This window comes from Penaeus japonicus, unplaced genomic scaffold (assembly GCF_977035675.1).
Source record: "Penaeus japonicus unplaced genomic scaffold, GWHDUDI00000001_assembly GWHDUDI00000020, whole genome shotgun sequence".
In the NCBI taxonomy this organism is placed as follows: Eukaryota; Metazoa; Arthropoda; class Malacostraca; order Decapoda; family Penaeidae; genus Penaeus; species Penaeus japonicus.
Window position 1 is genome coordinate 28,409,794 of NW_028234422.1, and position 20,000 is coordinate 28,429,793.

The 20,000-nt window shown below is 36.6% G+C and overlaps 2 protein-coding genes across 6 annotated transcripts in view; one reads left to right on the forward strand and one right to left on the reverse strand.

The window, feature by feature from the left end:
• Positions 1-8,589: 8,589 nt before the first annotated feature.
• LOC122262258 (uncharacterized) lies at positions 8,590-17,193 on the forward strand. Of its 2 annotated transcripts, XM_043030236.2 has the most exons (6): positions 8,590-8,689; positions 10,212-10,346; positions 11,118-11,223; positions 11,741-11,912; positions 12,049-12,135; positions 14,471-17,193. In XM_043030236.2, exons 2-6 carry the CDS (start codon positions 10,235-10,237, stop codon positions 15,728-15,730), a joined length of 1,737 nt encoding a protein of 578 aa, XP_042886170.1. In that variant the 5' UTR covers positions 8,590-8,689; positions 10,212-10,234; the 3' UTR covers positions 15,731-17,193. The 2 variants fall into 2 exon arrangements, with proteins under 2 accessions (XP_042886170.1, XP_086404398.1); XM_086548272.1 differs by lacking the exons at positions 8,590-8,689; positions 10,212-10,346 and adding an exon at positions 10,468-10,561.
• Positions 15,854-20,000, reverse strand: part of LOC122262239 (uncharacterized) — a 20,039-nt gene continuing 15,892 nt past the window's right edge. For 2 of the 4 annotated variants that reach the window (XM_086548271.1, XM_043030215.2), the window contains exons 12-17: positions 19,451-19,544; positions 19,124-19,231; positions 18,732-18,874; positions 18,255-18,539; positions 17,941-18,086; positions 15,854-17,744 (exon numbers count right to left, since the gene is read on the reverse strand). In XM_086548271.1, coding sequence (XP_086404397.1) covers positions 17,435-17,744; positions 17,941-18,086; positions 18,255-18,539; positions 18,732-18,874; positions 19,124-19,231; positions 19,451-19,544 — 1,086 coding nt within the window. In that variant the 3' untranslated portion in view covers positions 15,854-17,434. Of the gene's footprint in view, positions 17,745-17,940; positions 18,087-18,254; positions 18,540-18,731; positions 18,875-19,123; positions 19,241-19,450; positions 19,545-20,000 lie in introns of all 4 variants that reach the window. The other 2 variants (XM_043030209.2, XM_043030224.2) reach the window with 1 other exon arrangement.

Below are 20,000 nucleotides of genomic sequence, written 5' to 3' on the forward strand. Positions count from 1 at the left end.
ATGCATTTGGATTTATTTCATGTCATTATACTCAGTAATCAAAACTACCTTATATTTTCCCTCATACTTTTAGACTCCACAACTGATATTTGTTTAATTAAGATCGGAGATGTTCGCGGGAAATATATTTTGATCTTAAAAGTGCATCGTTGAATTTTAATGGCTGCTCGATTACAACGAAAATATCAGTATTTGCAAAATCAGTTTCAAGATGTTAAACAATTAGAAGGAACTTGTAAACAGACTTGTTTTAGCTTGAGTATTTGAGAATATGAATTTCAAAACAAGTGAAAGTGCGTAACTTAATCAATATTTTTTTCCTCGTTCGATAAAGGAATAACCAAGTCATAAGGTAGAGCTAGTCATTATTTTTGCAAGAATATGTGCAAGAGTAAATCATGTTTGTATATACATAGATATATAGATGAATATATAAATAAATAAATATATATATTACATATATTATATTATATATATATAATATATATATACAATATATATCTATATCTATCTATCTATCTATATATATATATATATATATATATATATATATATATATATATATATTCGTATATATATATACATTCGTATATATATATAATTATATATACATATATGTAGATATACGTTTGCACACACATAAACACACACACACACATACACACACACACACACACACACACACATACACACACACACACACACACACACACACACACACACACACACACACACACACACACACACACACACACACACACACACACACACACACACGCATGCATATAGATCTGCATCATATACATCTAGAAAGAGAGATATGGTACAGAAAAAAGGGGATGATGAAGATATGAAAAATAGATAGATAGCGAGAAGCAGATATGGCAGAGATCAGTAGAAGCATAGAATTATGCAAAACACAGCGTTTTATCGAAAGAGTCAAAACCCCATCTTTTTAAAAGCGAACCGCCTTGTTTTCAGTGGCTCACACATATGTTTTCACTCCAATCACCATACCCTCTTAATATTAAGGCGCTAAAAGCAATGGTGACAAGTGCATTAGGTAATCCCTATAACATATTAACGATATTGACAGAGAGGATTAAGAAGAAAAAAAGAAAAGAAAAGATCATTCAAGATTAGCTTAATTTCATTCCTATTGTCTAGCGCCGAGGCGGTGCATTGACACCGTCGCCTCGCTATTGTTCCGAGCAATGAAAAAAAAATAGTCGCGTACGTAAAACAATGCATATATACTCAAGCTTAATATAGGATAAGTGAAAGCTTAGGCTGGAAAAAAGGGGACGTCGAGAGGAAATCAATACATCGTAACCAATTTACAGTGTGTGTTCGAGATGTTTATTATTCATTCCAGATGATGGTAAAAAAAATCATTCCCCTCTCTGTTTGAGTCGTTGTTGCGTTTATTCTTGCTGTTCTTACGTTCTTATGCGGTAAACCAATGTGATAGATGTAAAATATATCTGATACTTCTAACTACAAGAGGACAACGCCCATATTCTAATATCTACTTCGATTGTGTATAGGGAACCGAAATAAAGGCGATGCAAGGTTAGCCGTTATCTGTAACGGGATAGTGTTGAAATCTGCCGGCCTTTAGTGTAGGAAAAAGTGTTTGTTAAAGGTTCTAGAGTTCTTTTATTTCTTTAAGGATTGGAGTTCAGATGACAATTGCAACGGCGAGCAAGTGTCCAGTTGAAGTTGATAAATGTACGAGTGGAAAAGTATATATGTAGTTATGCCTCATATAATATGCATTTTGACTATAATATCAGTAAAAATGGGAAAACAACAGTAGATATGAAAGCAGTAACAGTAACGGAAATGGGTCTTATTGTTATCACTATAGCTATTAATATGGAACATCCGTAAATACAAAATAATATCAAACGCAAACCAAAAATACTAGCAGTAATGGAACAACAGGGAAGGTCAGTTTAAGATATTATTGAACAACAAAAGTAGACGTACAATGTAACTACAGCAACAAACAGCCCAACAACAACAGTATAAAATGCTTCTATAACCACATAGACACATAACAGAAGATGACGTCATCATATTGACTCCAGTGTATACATCAATGTAAAGCAATAAAATGCAACTGCGCCAGAAGTTGAATGGATGCCAAAAAGTGAATAGATTTTAACAAGAGAAAGAACGAAAATACCTAACCTAAGTTATTTTTCATCGGTAGTTTTATTTGATCTGTTATAAATTATTATAATATATTACTTTCATCCCTTCAATCATTTAATATCTTGGTTGTTTAATAAATATTTCTTCGCAATAATGAGTATCCACGTATCCCTAGAGTATGCGGATATTTCCAGAATACCTTAAACATTTATGATAAGTTTTCTTCGAAATTATTTTTTTCCCCAAGATACAGATAAAAGTAAATATAATAAGAGAAAATACACAATTGTTAACAAAATACCTTGCTATATAACCGGTTCCCAGAAACAACAAGGTTAGCTGTTCGTACTTATCACCGAGGGATGCAAGAAACCTTATTATAATATCTTTCTGGGTATTTTTTTCTTGAACCTGGCGGAAAAAGGACATATGATAAGACGACATTAGGTCTGTTCAATGTGTTGTGGATATTGCTATCAATTTTTTATCATTGTTATTGCCATTATTGTTGTTATTAGTATTATTACTGTTAATGTCGTGTTGTTAATGCTGTTATCTTCAGTATCATTTTTATTATCATTATTGTTATTATCATTATTTTCATTATTATTATCACAATCATTAGTATTACTACTATTGCTATCATTATCATTGTTATTTTTATCCTTATCGTTATTATCATCATCATACTTATTGTTACTACCATCATTGATAGTTCTACTATTATCATTATCTTTATTATCAACGTTATCATCATCATTATCATCATTATGGTGCAGGTATACCGATTATGATGATGAGTTTTGATGATTTTTTTAACACCGGAAATTATTATCTTTTACAAGCTCATGCTTTATAAAAAAAAATCGCTCAAAAAATAGACATCGATCACGGAGAAATCTATCATTATCATATCATTATTACTATAAATATAACATTACCATTAACATTATCATTAACATTATCAAGAAGGTTTTTTTTTCTGGGCAAATTCCTTACATAAGACAAGGTGCGACATTGTTTGTCATTCAGCCTCACTGATATTTCCTTCAAGTTTCCGTTAATGAATTATGTATTTTATATATTTTTATTATTATTTTATATATTTTTATTAATATTTTATATATTTTTATTATTATTTTATATATTTGTATTATTATTTTATATATTTTTATTATTATTTTATATATTTTTATTATTATTATATATATATATATGTTTATTATTATGTAAAAAAAAAGAAAGTGGAAAAAGAGGAAGAAGAAAAAGGTGAAGAAAAAGAAGAAGAAGAAGGAGAAGAAGGTAGAGAAGAAGAAGAAGAAGAAGGTGAAGAATAACAACAACAAGGTGATGATGAGGATGAAAAAGACGATGATGAAGAAGATGAAGAAAGAGAAGAAAAAGAAATGAAGGCAGGAGGAGGAAGAAGATATGATGAAGAAGAAGAAAAAGGATAATGATAAGAAGGTAATGGAGTAAGAGGAAGGAAGGTAGGGAGATGAAGAAGAAGAAGAAAAAAAATAACAATAATGATAAAGAGAAAGATGAGGAGGAAGTGGAGGAGGAGGGGGAAGGACATGAGAAGCAAAAAGAGGAAAGAGAACGAAGAGGGGATAGATGGAGGAAGTGGAGGATGAGGGGGAAAGACATGAGGAGCAAAACGAGGAAAGAGAACGAGGAGGGGACAGATGGAGGAAGTGGAGGATGAGGAGGAAGGACAGGAGAAGCAAAAAGAGGAAAGAGAACGAGGAGGGGAAAGATGAGGAGGAAGTGGAGGAGGAGGGGGAAAGACATGAGAAGCAAAAAGAGGAAAGAGAACGAGGAGGGGACAGATGGAGGAAGTGGAGGAGGAGGGGGAAGGACATGAGAAGCAAAAAGAGGAAAGAGAACGAGGAGGGAAAAGATGAGGAGGAAGTGGAGAAGGAGGAGGAGGAAGGACATGAGAAGCAAAAAGAGGAAAGAGAACGAAGAGGGGACAGATGGAGGAAGTGGAGGATGAGGGGGAAAGACATGAGAAGCAAAAAGAGGAAAGAGAACGAGGAGGGAAAAGATGAGGAGGAAGTGGAGAAGGAGGAGGAGGAAGGACATGAGAAGCAAAAAGAGGAAAGAGAACGAAGAGGGGACAGATGGAGGAAGTGGAGGAGGAGGGGGAAAGACATGAGAAGCAAAAAGAGGAAAGAGAACGAGGAGGGGAAAGATGAGGAGGAAGTGGAGGAGGAGGGGGAAGGACATGAGAAGCAAAAAGAGGAAAGAGAACGAAGAGGGGACAGATGGAGGAAGTGGAGGAGGAGGGGGAAAGACATGAGGAGCAAAAAGAGGAAAGAGAACGAGGAGGGGAAAGATGAGGAGGAAGTGGAGGAGGAGGGGGAAGGACATGAGAAGCAAAAAGAGGAAAGAGAACGAGGAGGGGAAAGATGAGGAGGAAGTGGAGGAGGAGGGGGAAGGGCATGAGAAGCAAAAAGAGGAAAGAGAACGAGGAGGGGAAAGATGAGGAGGAAGTGGAGGAGGAGGGGGAAGGACATGAGAAGCAAAAAGAGGAAAGAGAACGAAGAGGGAAAAGATGAGGAGGAAGTGGAGAAGGAGGAGGAGGAAGGACATGAGAAGCAAAAAGAGGAAAGAGAACGAAGAGGGGACAGATGGAGGAAGTGGAGGATGAGGGGGAAAGACATGAGAAGCAAAAAGAGGAAAGAGAACGAGGAGGGAAAAGATGAGGAGGAAGTGGAGAAGGAGGAGGAGGAAGGACATGAGAAGCAAAAAGAGGAAAGAGAACGAAGAGGGGACAGATGGAGGAAGTGGAGGAGGAGGGGGAAAGACATGAGAAGCAAAAAGAGGAAAGAGAACGAGGAGGGAAAAGATGAGGAGGAAGTGGAGAAGGAGGAGGAGGAAGGACATGAGAAGCAAAAAGAGGAAAGAGAACGAGGAGGGAAAAGATGAGGAGGAAGTGGAGAAGGAGGAGGAGGAAGGACATGAGAAGCAAAAAGAGGAAGGTGGATGAGGAGGGGAACGAGGAGTAGGAGATAGAAGAAAAAGGGGGATGGGCAAGAGAAAGGGAAAAACGAAGAAGCAAGAGAAGGATGTGATGGAGGAGGAGGAGGAGGAGGAGAAGAAGAAGAAGAAGCATTGGATGGAGGGAGAGTAGAGGGAGAAGATTAAAAAAAAAGACCGTAAGCAAACCGTTACCTTGCTATATATATATATATATATATATATATATATATATATATATATATATATATATATATATATATATATATAAAAATGGAATTCGGTCACTAAGTTATACAATAATTAAATAGTGTTAGAGTACATAAGAAATATCTTCACGAGAAAAATTACCATCATTATAATCATATACTTATATATTAGGCTTGAGATTAATGGAATCTGTTGCTATTTATTCTATCATTTTTTTCTGTTTTTCTGTCTACTTTCTTTCTTTGTTTATTAGTTAGAAACAACAACAATAAGTTACACAAGATAAACATATTAGGTTTAACGAATATACAGAAAACTTGATTTTTATGCAATATATCCTTCAACACAACCTATGACGTCATGCTATATATGAGGTCACACTTGATGACGTCACAGAATTTAGAGAATAATGGACTGACCAGGCGCAGTGTTGCCAGTAGGATTATCTCTCTCTCTCTCTCTCTCTCTCTCTCTCTCTCTCTCTCTCTCTCTCTCTCTCTCTCTCTCTCTCTCTCTCTCTCTCTCTCTCTCTCTCTCTCTCTCTCTCTCTCTCTCCCGTTCGCTCTGTCTCTCGTTCGCTCTCTCTCTCGTTCGCTCTCTCTCTCGTTCGCTCTCTCTCTCGTTCGCTCTCTCTCTCGTTCGCTCTCTCTCTCTCTCTCTCTCTCTCTCTCTCTCTCTCTCTCTCTCTCTCTCTCTCTCTCTCTCTCGTTCGCTCTCCTCTCTCTCTCTCTCTATCTATCTATCTCTCTCTCTCTCTCTCTCTCTCTCTCTCTCATTCTCTCTCAGACACAGTGTTACCAACACCGCGATGCAGTATAACACGATAATGACCCTGCCTTCATCACTTCAGCTTAACTTCTGATCTACACTGAAATTCTCTCTGTTTTTTTTTATTATTATAATGAATATTTGTTGGGGGTCTATAATATAATGGCTCAGCTGCATGTGCTTGAGTGCATGCGTTTGTGTTTATGCTTGCAGGGGTATGGGCGTTTCACTCATGACGAAAGGTTATTTTTATATACAAATATTACTGTATATATATTCTTATTAGTCTTTGCTCATTGTGGTTATAAACAAGAGAGAGAGAGAGAGAGAGAGAGAGAAGATAGAAAAAAGAGAGGGAGAGAGAGAGAGAGAGAGAGAGAGAGAGAGAGAGAGAGAGAGAGAGAGAGAGAGAGAGAGAGAGAGAGAGAGAGATACATAGAGAGAGAGAGAGAGAGAGAGAGAGAGAGAGAGAGAGAGAGAGAGAGAGAGAGAGAGAGAGAGAGAGAGAGAAAGAGAGGGGGGGATAGAGATGGATAGATAGATATATAAAGAGAGATAGGTATAGACAGATAGAAAGAGAGCGAGATAGAGATAGATAGAAAGATTGATAGATAGATAGATAGATAGACAGACATACAGAGAGAGAGAGAGAGAGAGAGAGAGAGAGAGAGAGAGAGAGAGAGAGAGAGAGAGAGAGAGAGAGAGAGAGAGAGAGAGAGAGAATAGATAGACAGATAGATAGAGATATGTAAGAGAAGAGAGAGAAAAAAATAGAGACAAATAGAGACATAAACAGTAAAAAAAGAGAGAGGAAGAAAGGCAGGAGGAAAAAGAGACAGAGAAAGAAAAATATAGAGTGAAATAAAGAGAGAGAAATTCCCCCATATATAGGCAATCATATCATGGATTTTTGTCTCAGTATGTTTGTATCTTTTCTGCCGATGATTATATCTTGCCAATCTTATATCCCTTATAAGGAAATTTGTCTCCTAGAACCATATACACACAAACACACACACATACACACACACACACGCACACACACGCACGCACGCATGCACGCACACACACACGCACGCACGCATACGCACACACACACACACACGCGCATGCACGCATGCACGCACACTCACACGCACGTATACGCACACGCACACACACACACACACACGCACGGATGCACGCATGCACGCACACATACACGCACGCACACGCACACACACACACACACACACAAGTACGCACACACGCACGCACGCACATGAACACACAGAAAAACACACACATGTCTCTCTCTTTCTCTCCCTCTCTTTCTCTAATAATGATGATGTTTTATTATAATTATGATAGCTATAATTGTGATAGTAACCGCATTTTAATAGTATTAGTACTGATAGTAATAATGATAATAATAATTATAATTATACTTATAATACTCATAATGATAATGATAGTAATAATGATAATATGATAGTAATAATGACAATTATCATAATAGTAATAAGGATTACTGTCATTACAATAATCATACTAATGATAAAAATTACAGAAATAATGATAATGATAATATTTTTCGTAATAATGATGATAATAGGGAAAATGACAATAATAATGATAACTATAAGTATAACAATAATGGTATGAATGACAATAATGACAATAAAAGTAATGATAATAATGTTAATAGTACTATTATCAATGATATTGATAATTGAAGTTATAATAATATGATGACGATAATATTACAGTACAACATGCATAATTACGAACAATATGTGATCATTATAATATCGATGTCAATATGATAAAAGAAAATATGATAAATGAAAATGAGAATAATGGAAAGCTACTACACAATTAATCATACCGTCGTAAATATCATTACAATGATAATGATTATTACAAATATAATAATGGTATATATGATAGATAGTTGTGACTATAGACGGTGACTGTTTATGATAATGGTCATGAAGGTGATAATGAAACAAGGATGATAATGTTAAAGGAAAAAATAGCAGTAATTTTGATAATGAAAAATATATGCAAATAAAACTACTACTGCTGCTGCTGATAAAGGACCGTAATTGCAATGATAATGATAATAGATTCATGACAGTGATTACAATATTGGCAATAATATAATGATGGAATTATGCGATAAAATTGATAATGATATTAATATGCATGATAATCACAATCATTAAGATCATTATCAGTAACTAAGATAATGATGGGAGCAATGATTGAGTGATAATAATAGTAATACTTTTGTGAGTTATTGAATATCGAAGTCGAAGCCGAATAATTCAAATTGAAGCTGAGGCATTCGGATAAGTTCTTCCTCAGTCTTTTTACTCAAAAGACATCCTATATGGTAAATTTTAAGTTCTTGATTTACCTGAATATCGTTATAATGTGGAATCATAAATACATACACACACATAACAAAAGTGAAAATAGAGTATATGAGAGCAAAATCGTCCGGGTTCAAGAATCACGGATTCGGACAAGTTGTTTACATTTTGTCATGTGGCGGAAATTTGTGAAACAATTTTTAGGCGAGGTAATATTACGGTTAATATCTGGGGTATTTAGCGTGTTACTGGATATGAAAAGGGTGGTTTTACGGTTGAGGTAAACGTCTACATATTCAAGAGGATATGAAATGGAGTAAAATGATATTATGATGATTATTGCATCATTTTAACTCTGTATCAGGAGTGTTTGTTTTGAACTTCCTTACCTACACTCGTAAGAATATCTGGGAACTTTGTGAAGGTGTTTGATTAAAGGTCACTCAATGATGGCAGAAAGGATTTTCCAGTCGCGGTAGAATCTGCATATTTTTCCTTGTGTGGATCTAAATTATCAGAAATGAAGAATATTTTTTTTATGTTTACTTCTCTGCCTACTGGCACTCTGGCAAAGGCCAAGGAACCACCACCATGCATAGAGCTTTGACAATTTATCATCAAAGAGGAGAACCTGTACAAGTAATATCTTATGAGATTACGTGTGTTGGACGTTTGTTTCCTTTGAGGGAGTGTTTGCGCAAAAACCTTGGTAATTACGGGAGACTGCACCTCCATTTTGAGAAATAATTAGGTTGTAGGCTTTTTAGAAACATCACAGATCATGGCCAGTAACTAGTGGATGTGAATGGGAAAGGCTACAGAATTATGAGAGAAAAGTATTATTCTTCAGTCACTGCAGGTGTCTCCATAGCCAAAATAGCTTTGCCTATGAAACAGATAATTTTTTTGGTCTTGAAACCTCTGAAACTCAAGTTATGATACTAGCAAAATCAACAAAAATAAAAAGTGAAAATACAAAAATATTATATGATAATGTTGCAGGTTAATGGGAAGTGACACGTTAAATGATAGATTGTTTGTTTGCAAGTGAACAATTGAATATCGAAAATGTAATCATTCTGCAAACTGGAGTTACTTGAAGCAACTCACTTGTTATTCACACTCCACAAATAGTCTATCACAGTAGAGCATTAACTAATTCCTTATTTGATGATAATTTTTCAGAAAAGTGGATAAGCTTTAACTTGCCAGTGTTCTTGGTGGAGGTTTGTTTGTTTTTAATAAGTGAATGCTGGCTAACTTTGACATTCTGGAGATTTATTTATGTTTTACCTAATACTATTTTTTTTTCTTTTTTGTATTGCATTTTTTGTTGTATTTGGAACTGACTGAATTATTTTCCCTTAAATGATTTTTTTTTGGTATGTAAGTTTCCTACTGTCAGTGCTAATAAGATTTTTTTTATTTGTTTGCTTGAATTTGATGAAAGTTAATCTAGTAATTTAAAATAATAAAAAAATCAAGAGGAATTATTCAGCAGTGGTCAGAATGAGATAGTAGGGAAAGAAAGATATATCTCTGAAGGACTTTGACAAGATTGCATTGGCTGGTTTTTATTAAGATAAGACTAAGACAGCAAAATTACTTGTGATTTTTTTATGAATAAATGGTGCCTCTTTATAAGTTATCTTTAATGACTTACATATGAATTTTCTAATATTTAAGTAATACTGTTTTATGACTGAAATATTCTGTCAATGTAATTTTCAGATTTGTGAAAGAAATAAGACATCATGTTTGGCCGGCCAGCAACTGTTGGCACCAACAAGCAAGTGTGCAATTTTTACTTAAAAGGAAATTGTAAATACGGAGCACGATGCTGGAATCTACACCCACAGAGTCAAGGTAACCAGGAATGTAATTAGTACTGCAACTGATGCCACTGCACATTGAGTCTGTGCTATCCATGAAAGCAGAGGTTGTCTGTTCGTGTCCCAGTCTAAACCACGGCCCTTGTGAGGAAGGGGAACTAGTCAGGCAAAATGGAAGTTCTGCAAGGGTGCTGCCTTAGTCCTGGATTGGGCAGTCTAGTCTCAGGCATAGACCTAGATATATTCACTGTAACTACTCTCTGTATAAAAATTGTTTTTAGCTTAAAATCAGGAATTTCTCTTATGAAAAGTATATTATTTCAAATCACATTTGTTTGCAGTTCTGTTACTTCTGGCAAAGATCGTAAAGAAAAAAGTGTTTTAATAAAACATGCATATATATATTTTTTCTTTAGCACAGAAAATTGCATATGCAGAAAAAAATATAACATGGTTATAGTTTACTTCTTACATTTATGATGATGATAGTTCCTTTCTGTAGGTTTGAATCATAATGCTTCCTATGTAATGATCACAATTATTTTTCTGAAGAATTTCCCTATCTTTTCTTCAGAAAAGATAGGGAAATCTTTCCCATCTTAGATGGTTTATGAACTTTTATTTGATATTATTTAATTGATGATAGAAGAATATTCTTTATTTTCTTTCTTTCAAACAAATTCATTACATTTGTTTTCTATGACCAATGGCTGTTTTATATATGATTTCATTTTAAATATTTTAAAAAATTAATGAGAGAGGAGTATTTTTGAACAAACTTTCATTGCCTTTGTGTACACTGCAGGTAACGCACCTATAACAAATGCCTTTGGCGGAGGAGGCGGTGCGGGAGGTTTGTTTGGCCAGAAGCCCAGTACGCAGCAGGACACAAAAGACTTTACAGAGTTTATGTAAGTAAGATGTACAAATATAGTTAGGATATCTTGAAGATGGTGCTTTAGGTGAATTACATGGGGATCAATAAGAAGGAAAATCGAATAAAATTAATTATAAATGTCCAAATACTGCCATTACCAATCTTGAAAAATACAAGGATGTAAATAAAGCAGAGCATTTATGATAATTTGAAAAAGCACTCTAGAGGCACCTAAAGAAGCATACAACAGTTATGGGTTAATAGATTCCACACACTTTGAAATGGAGATTTTACCAACCACAACTGTATGTTATGGAACCATTAATATTTTTTATGTAAAAGTGAATATGCTGAGTTCATGATATCAGGTGATGAATTAAGCTATTTGGAATTCTTTAGTAATGCTCTCATCAATGCATTTGCGTCATTTATTTAGAGCCCTGTGTAGACAGTGTGTATATCTCATTGGTATACCATCTGCAAATAAGGACAATACTTTTAATTCTTACGTAATTTCATTTTTGCATAAATTTTCTCTCCCTTTTCACCAGGAAGCAAGTGAGTGGCGAGATGAGCCAGTGGGAGAGAAGCGGGCAGTGGCTCTTGTCTTCTTTCGCCCCGCTCAAGTCCAAGCCTCCGATATCTGGCTTCACAGATAACTCACCTGAGGAACTGAGGTTGCAGGCCTATGAGGCACTCAAGAGCAATTCTTCCCATACCTATGTGAGTGGCGTCAAGTGCACGGATCTAGAATAAATCTTTTCCGGGCGGATTGTTGGATTTTTACTTGTGATTTGCATGTATGTTGTCATTATTAGTATTGATATTGTTGTGATTAATGTTTTTTTATTTGTTCCAGCAAGCACAGTGGAATGAGCTACAGCAGCGTTTCAAGCAACTGAGAGAGGCATTGAAAGTGTCCACTTCAGAGGCTACTCAGGCACTGGTAAGTCTAGAAAGAGATCATTTGTTTAACTTGTTCCCATTGTCAGTTATTTACTATGATGTTTGCACAGGACTAATTGCTCTCTAGAACCTTTTTTTAAGAAGAAGATTTAGACCTAAAAGTTTTTTTTTCTAGGCCTATAAACAAAATGAATGATTTAAGATGATAGGATAACTTTTGGTAGGGTTGTAGACTATTTAACCTATTGGTCGCAGTTTTAAATAAATATTTGTGCAGTAGGATGGCTAGTTTACATTGTCTGGCACGATGCCATCCGTATCTATGACCGACTCTGCCTTTGCAGCAAATCATGCCATCTGCTGCTAATGGGTTAATTGTGCTTCTTTTGCTATAAAATTGTGTGCAACGAACCCAAACATCAGCATCAATAACTCAAATGGCTGATCAGATCAATATAAAAAGTATATCAGATAAGGTTCAATTCAACAGCTTGTACATGAAATAGAATATTAAGGAATAAAATTTAAAGACTAATGGATATATAGTTTTTAATTCAATCAGGTAAGACTAAGATTAGATAAAATTGTGAAAAAGTCTTGCACCACTTTTTGCTTTTATCCCCAGTTCAAATTGTCTGGTTTACACTTGGTTATTATTAATAAATGTATATTCTGTGCAACTTTTATGATTTCTTTGATATTTTTCAATGAAATGGGCTAGAAACAAAAAAATTATAAGAAAACCTCAATAGTGAATGTCTCAGACCGATGTTCTATTTTTTTCTTATTTTTAAGCCGTAGTGATGAAATTGGTCTCAGATTATTATTATTATTATTATTATTATTATTATTATTAAAAAAAAAAAAAAAAAATTGACATATAACTCCAGAACTGTTAGAGAAGAAGAAAAAAAGGTCAATCAGTCAATCTAGAGACTGAAGAAATTTGCTAATTTTAGCATATTTTTTTTGTTGAAATGCTCAGCTTGCAGATCAGTCACTTGAATCATCTTTTTCTTTTGTCTTCCTCCATTTTTAGGGGTCACCACAGCAGATCATCCGTCTTCATCTGAACATCCTTAACATCCTAATCATCCTCATCTCTTCCACCTCTATATCTGCCTCTTGCCTCTTGATTAGAGCTACTGTCTTCAAACCATACATCATGGATAGTTTTACTGCCACCCTAGAAATATCACTGCTACATCCTCTAAGCATCTCCACACCTCCACTGGAATATGATCTGGACCCACTGCCTTTCCATTTTTCATCCTCCATAGCATTCCTTACTTCAGCCTCACTTACTGCACACACCTTAACATACACCCTGGAGCTTTATCCACCATTTCCTCTCTTGCATACTCTACATTTATCAGCTCTCAAAAATATTATTTCCACCTTCTTAGTACACTTGCCTCTTCAGGCAGCACATTGCCATTTGCATCCTTTATGGCCCCTACCTGCTGTATATCCTACGGTGCTCGATCCCTCTGCCTGGCCAATTGGTAAAAATCTTTTTCACCTTTTGTACCCAACTTCTTAAACATTTCGTCATACACTCCAACCCTTGCCTTTGCCACTTCCTTTTTAACAGCTTGCCTCCTCTCTCTAAATTCATGATTATTTTCTGTCTATACCACTTTTTCTCTGCCAACCTTTTCCTTTTAAAGTATTCTTGTACCTACCTCTTCATTTCACCACCAAGTTTCCTTGTTATTCTTTCATCTGACCAGATGAGACCCCTAGCACCCTACTTCCAGCCTCCTTGGCAACTCTTGCAGTTGTTTCCTAGTCATGGTAATTCTTCAGTCTCAGTGCTTGTACCATTTCCATTACTTCCTCTCGAAAATTCACTCTGCATTCTTCCTTCTTCAGCTTCCACCATTTAGTCTTTCGTTCTGCACTCGCCTTCTTCCTTTTCTTCACAGAAAGAGTCATCCTGCAAACCGCTATTCAATGTTGACTTGCCATAGTCCCCAACTTCTTTCAGATGATACCTCTTACACATGATATAATCCACCTGTGTGCACCTTCCTTCACTCTTGTGTCACCCTGAGCTTAATCACTTGAATACATTTGTTAAAGCATCTTACAAGTTCTCCAAGTCAGATTAAAAAATATATATTGCAGCTAATTTTATTATTGTGTCTCAAACAATAGTTTTCCTCAAGGGACCTCAATTTAAGAAAGCTTTAGCTGTACTTATCATAAAATGTATATTAGTTCAATTTTCAAGCTTTGTTATCTTTACCAGCAGGGTAAGATTAGAAATTGCTAATGCAAGAAAAATATAAAATTGATTCCTAAATCTAGACAGTTCTCTTGATAAAAAAGGTAATATAGCTAAATGTGCCAACCCAAATTGTATTTTTCAGAGAGAAGTATTCCATGCCAAGAGTGCAGGGGACCAGCCGGGTCAACAGCCGGGTCAACAGCCAATAAACAATCAGAGTCTGTTTGGAAAACCTGCAGGTCAAAGTCTGTTTGGAGGGTCCTCAGCTCCCCCATCAAACAGCCCTGGTCTTCTGGGTGCAAAACCTCAATCTTCTGTGTTTGGTGGGAGCCCATCTGTCTTTGGAGCAAGCCAGCAGTCCTCTCCTGGGTTGTTTGGAGCAGGAGGAAGCAGCAGTGTTGGGGTAAACAAACCAGTGTTTGGGGGTCAGGCAACCCTCACCTCTCAAAGCAGCTTTACTACACAGCAAACGCCAAATACTTTTGGTGGTGGGGGAAGCAGCAGCAATAGTGCATTCGGAAATACTGGCCAGACACCGACTACCCCAAGCGGAATATTTGGTGGGTCCTCCCAAAGTCAACCTAGCAGTCTTTTTGGAGGGGCCCCTAGTACGCCAGGGGTTGCTCAGCCAAATCCTGGCAATGTTTTTGGAGGAAACTCTCAAAATATTTTTGGAAGAACCGCACAGGCTCAGCCTTCACCGTTTGGTGGAATGGGGGGAAATAGTCAAGGTAGCGTGTTTGGTGCTTCACAAGGTACAAGCATATTTGGCAATGCAGCAAACAAAGCAGGGACACCCAATACAACTGCCACAGAGGGAGGGGTCTTTGGAGGCCAGCAAGGGCTGTTGGGTGCTCACCCTCAGCAGCAGAGCAGTATCTTTGGGAAGCCTGCAGCCAGCACTCCAAGTGTTTTTGGAGGATCTGCAGCAATCCCTGCAGCAAACACTGCATTAAATTCAGGAGGAACTTCAATCTTTGGGGGTGGAGCTGCACAAACTGCCAATACTCCCACTGCCACCAGTGGAGGCATGGGTTTGTTTAGTAGTGGTACCTTCAGCAAACCAGACACACCCAGTACAGGGATCTTTGGGGGTTCTGCTAGCTCTAGCACAGCTCCAGGATTATTTGGCCAACCTTCAGAGAATCCCCTTGGAAACAAAGGAGGCCTCTTGCCTACTCCCCCCGCAAGCCAGATGAGGCCACAGTTCATGGGATTTGATCCAGCTAAAGGTAGACCACAAGTTCATCCAATGGCAGGAGATTCGGTCAATACTACTGGGAACAAAGCTGAGTGGTACACTCCACTGGACCAGCTGCAACCCCGTGACCAAGAACAGTTTGAAGCAGACACTTTCACTGTTTTGCCATTGTGTGCACCACCCTTGAAATATTGTTTTTGAGAGGTGCTTGCCTTTTTATTTTATGTACATTTCTCATCTCTGAAAAGTTTTAATCATTAAAGTAAAGAAAAAAAAAATCTTCCTTCATTGCACAGGAAATCTAATGTTAAAAGAAATATCACACTTCTTGTATTCCTTTATTAGAAGGGAAACTTGAAATTTACATTTTGTGCTACAAGGTGTATAATTCAAAATAAAATATGCAATGTCAACATCCACTTGAAAAGGACAAATAATACAATAAGCAGGATCATCATATAAAAGGAACGAAAGTAATCCTCAAACAAAGTAATTGATAAATACATATCCTATAAGTACTATCATTATAAAGGTTCACTGAAAAATAGAGAAATTGATAATTACAGGAAATCAAGAGAAAATCTCTCAAAACACAGTGGTTCCGACTATGGCATCAATGGGACTCCTGGCTTCAGGATCAATTAACATATTTTTAACATATACTTGATGAAACACCTATAAAAGAAATGAGGGAGAGGAGACAATAATTCTATCAGACTTTTGCTCATTGAGACAACAGTACTGGCATTCCTATCACTAATTTCATCATGGGGAAAGGTCTATCAAATGTTCCACACTGTGCGGGACACTATTCACAATTGTTTTTTTTTTATATCACTAATGAAGCTTTCAAAAAAATTCAGTTCCTAACAATTCTTACTAGCATAAAATGGTAGTAAAGTTTTTTCTTTTTTTCTTCTTTTTTTGTTTCTTCAAAAGTTCACAGCTATTGTTACATTAAATAATCAGTTAGGAATTGGTACATAATTTTCTTTCAAACTACTTGGTACATATACTTGCCTGGATATGGGATTACTTTTCCATTTTATGGAAGTAATAATATTCTATGATATTCAAAGACAATACAAAACCTCACCCCCAAGAAAGATACCTCTTCCTAATACGGAATCACAATAAATTTCACATTTAAAATTGTCAAAGGAAAGTTGAGCACTAATCTCTTTGCTGGGGGGGAAAAAATATTAAAAATTACCTTGAGGTTACTGGCTCGACTACTTAACAAGATACTGGTATTCAATAATGGAAAATGGTTGTGCATTACTTCTGTATACTATATATAAATGAGTTACATACAGATATGCATGTTAAACTATAATATGTACATGTGTATATATGCATTCATGTATATACACATACATACCTCCATTCATATATATGTAGACAGATACACAAAATACATACATATATACACAAACAATTCAACACAAAGGAAGGCAAGTAATCATCAATGCCTCCAATGCCTCTCATACATTATTCACATGTCCCTAAAACAGCTACATGACCACAGCCCTAGGTAAAAATAGGGTAAAGAAGTGTCTTAAAATTTTTAATGAAATCGATTCCTTCATTAGAAATTTTGATGTGAACTTTCCACTTTCGATGAATAATTCTCACATTCTGTACACAATAGAAAAAAATAAAAACTCAAGATAAATAAATATTTTACCTTTTATTCTTTTCTTTTATATTGCTTGGAATATTGCTGATGGGCCATCATAATCAATGAAGATATTTTTGTTTACAAATAAGAAAAACGAGTGTTTTACTTAAGGTGTTTAAGGTGCCCTTGCACATAAAGTGAAAAAAATATGCATTACAAGGACACATGATCAACAGCCACATGCATGAAAGAACAGACACATACACCTGCCCACATGGCTCTTCCTAATTCTTGGCCCCCCTGGCTGAGCGTCCCCTCCCCCTGGCCCGCCCCCTACGGCCTCGTGGCGTCGAAGGGGAGGACTGTGCAATTGCCTTGGGCTTCTCGTCTTTGGCCTCATCATCTTCAGAGGCCTCTTTGGTCTCCTCGTCTTCCTTGCTCCCCTCTTCTTCTTCCTTCTTGGCTTCTTCTAATTCTGCTTCGTCTGCTTTTACTTCTTCCTCTTCTGCTGCCTCTCCTTCTAATGCTGTCTCACTCTCTGCCTGGGCAGTGAAATCCTCTTCACTATTCAGTTTATCTGTCGTTCCTTCTATCCTACATTACATAAAAAAGAGGAAAAAATATATATTAAATATAGCTTTGTAGATAAATGCATACATACATACATACATATATATATATATATATATATATATATATATATATAGCTCTGCATTTTTCTCATATTAACTAATAAAAAAATAATTTATAAAGCATAAAAGCAACAACTCCCTCCCAACTCTAAACTCACCCATCTAATTTCAATGCTGTGTCATCGCAGTCTTTCATGAGCTCATCTTCCATGTCGTGTGCCATGTCCCCATCTTCGCAGTCACCCTTCACCTCATCCTCCTGTAGCATCTCTCCCACCTCCTCTAACAACGACGATAACTCACGCTGGTGGATGAAGAAGGTAGATTTAAGTGTTTCTCCTATGGAGCAAATTCTGACCAAAATTTATCTATATCTACCTACATGTATTGCAATTTCCTAATCAACCTGTAACTATAGCAAAAGCCAAAGACAAGGAATACAAGAAAGGAAGGAGGAGGAGAAGAAACTCACGGTCTCATGCCCAATATCCAACTCCCCTTCGTGCCCTTCTTCCTCATGGCCGTCTCTAAGGGCCTCAGAGGTGGCATCCGCACTGGCATCCATCTCAGCGTCATCGAGAGCTTCGTCAACAGTTTCCATGTTGTCCATATCCTCAAAGCTGACTTCTGCTCCCTCTGCTCCCTCAGCCCCCTCTACTCCCTCTCCTTCCTCTCCATTACTCTGCTTTTTATCAGATTCTTCCTTCTCCTTCTTGGCCTCTTCCTTCTGTTTTTTCTTCTCTAATTCCTTCTTTTCCTGGTGGGAGACAATGTGGACATTTAGAAATTTAGAAGAATGTACTTCTCTATCTATAAAATGAACTGAAATATCTAATAGAAGACGTAGAATAACACTATCTTAACAATACAATAATTACAGAATTAGGTTTAAACACCGACCAGAAAGGGGAAAAAAAAGAAGTGCTATATATGGCATGACTTCACATACCTCCATTTTCCCAAGGTGTGACAACAGTGTATTATAGTGATTGATCGACCGACAATGGGCATCCACAACTCTCGATGCAGGTGCCATGAGATCTGTGCACACTCTGCAGTAGAACTGCGTCTTTGTTCCAATGAAGTTCAAACCTAGAAAAGAAACAGGATAAATTATACAATATATATATATGTATGTATGTATGTATGTATATATATATATATATTAAACACTCGCTATATATATATATGGTATGTATGTAAGACAAAATTCACACCCACACATGAACATACACACAAAATCAGTAACACACACTCGCTCACTCTCTCTCCTATATGGTCAGTGTACTGAAAGACAAAATTCACACCCACAGATGAACATACACACAAAATCAATCTTACCTGTTGGTGCGGCTGGGTCATAGGCAGGGATGGTGGTCAGGGTCATTTCACTTGGATGGTTGTGTAGGGACTTCAGCTGGTCTAACTGGTGGATCAACCGCCTCCATGCTGCAAAGTCAGTAGTACAAAAATCAAAAGATATTTTCCATTTCTTAAATTGGGGAGTTTTGAAAAAAAAAAAAAAAAGGTTAGATAGTGTTCTGCCTCTCCTGCTAGTTATTTAGTTATTCTAATTACCCAATATACACACATAGCAACTGTCAACTGCATATTCAACAATAAACTGACTTATGAACAAATTACAAAGAACAAGATTATAATATTTACCAGGTGGCGCATTTTCTGGAACTTTGGATTCCTCCCATTCCTTCTTCTCTTTTTCTTCCTTTGCTTTCTTCCTCTGCTCAAATTCATACTGCCTCTGTTCAATGTACAAGAATGTTTATTCTCTATACCTTCTTATATGCTTAACTCATTCACGCCGGTTGACGTGCTGACACGTTTTGTGGTTTTTGTGTTAGACGCCGGGGATGAGATATCAGGGCTAGCCAGCGCTCAGGGTGAGCGAGCGGGCAGCTCAGGCTCGCAGCTTGTGCGTCCAGGAATCTCGAGGCATTAGGCTTATGCGTTCGAAAACCCTGGCATTGTGACAATGCAAAGCCGGAACAGCCCCAGCATGAATGGGTTAAGATGATTGTTTTTAAGGATTCAAATAAATTATTCACTAAAATAATTGCAGGGAAAGAAGAAAAAGAAATTTATATATATATATATATATATATATATATATATATATATATATATATATATAAAACAAATACATGCATCAATACACAAAAGCACAAATTATTAATAAACTTGGAAGAGCTTTCCAAGC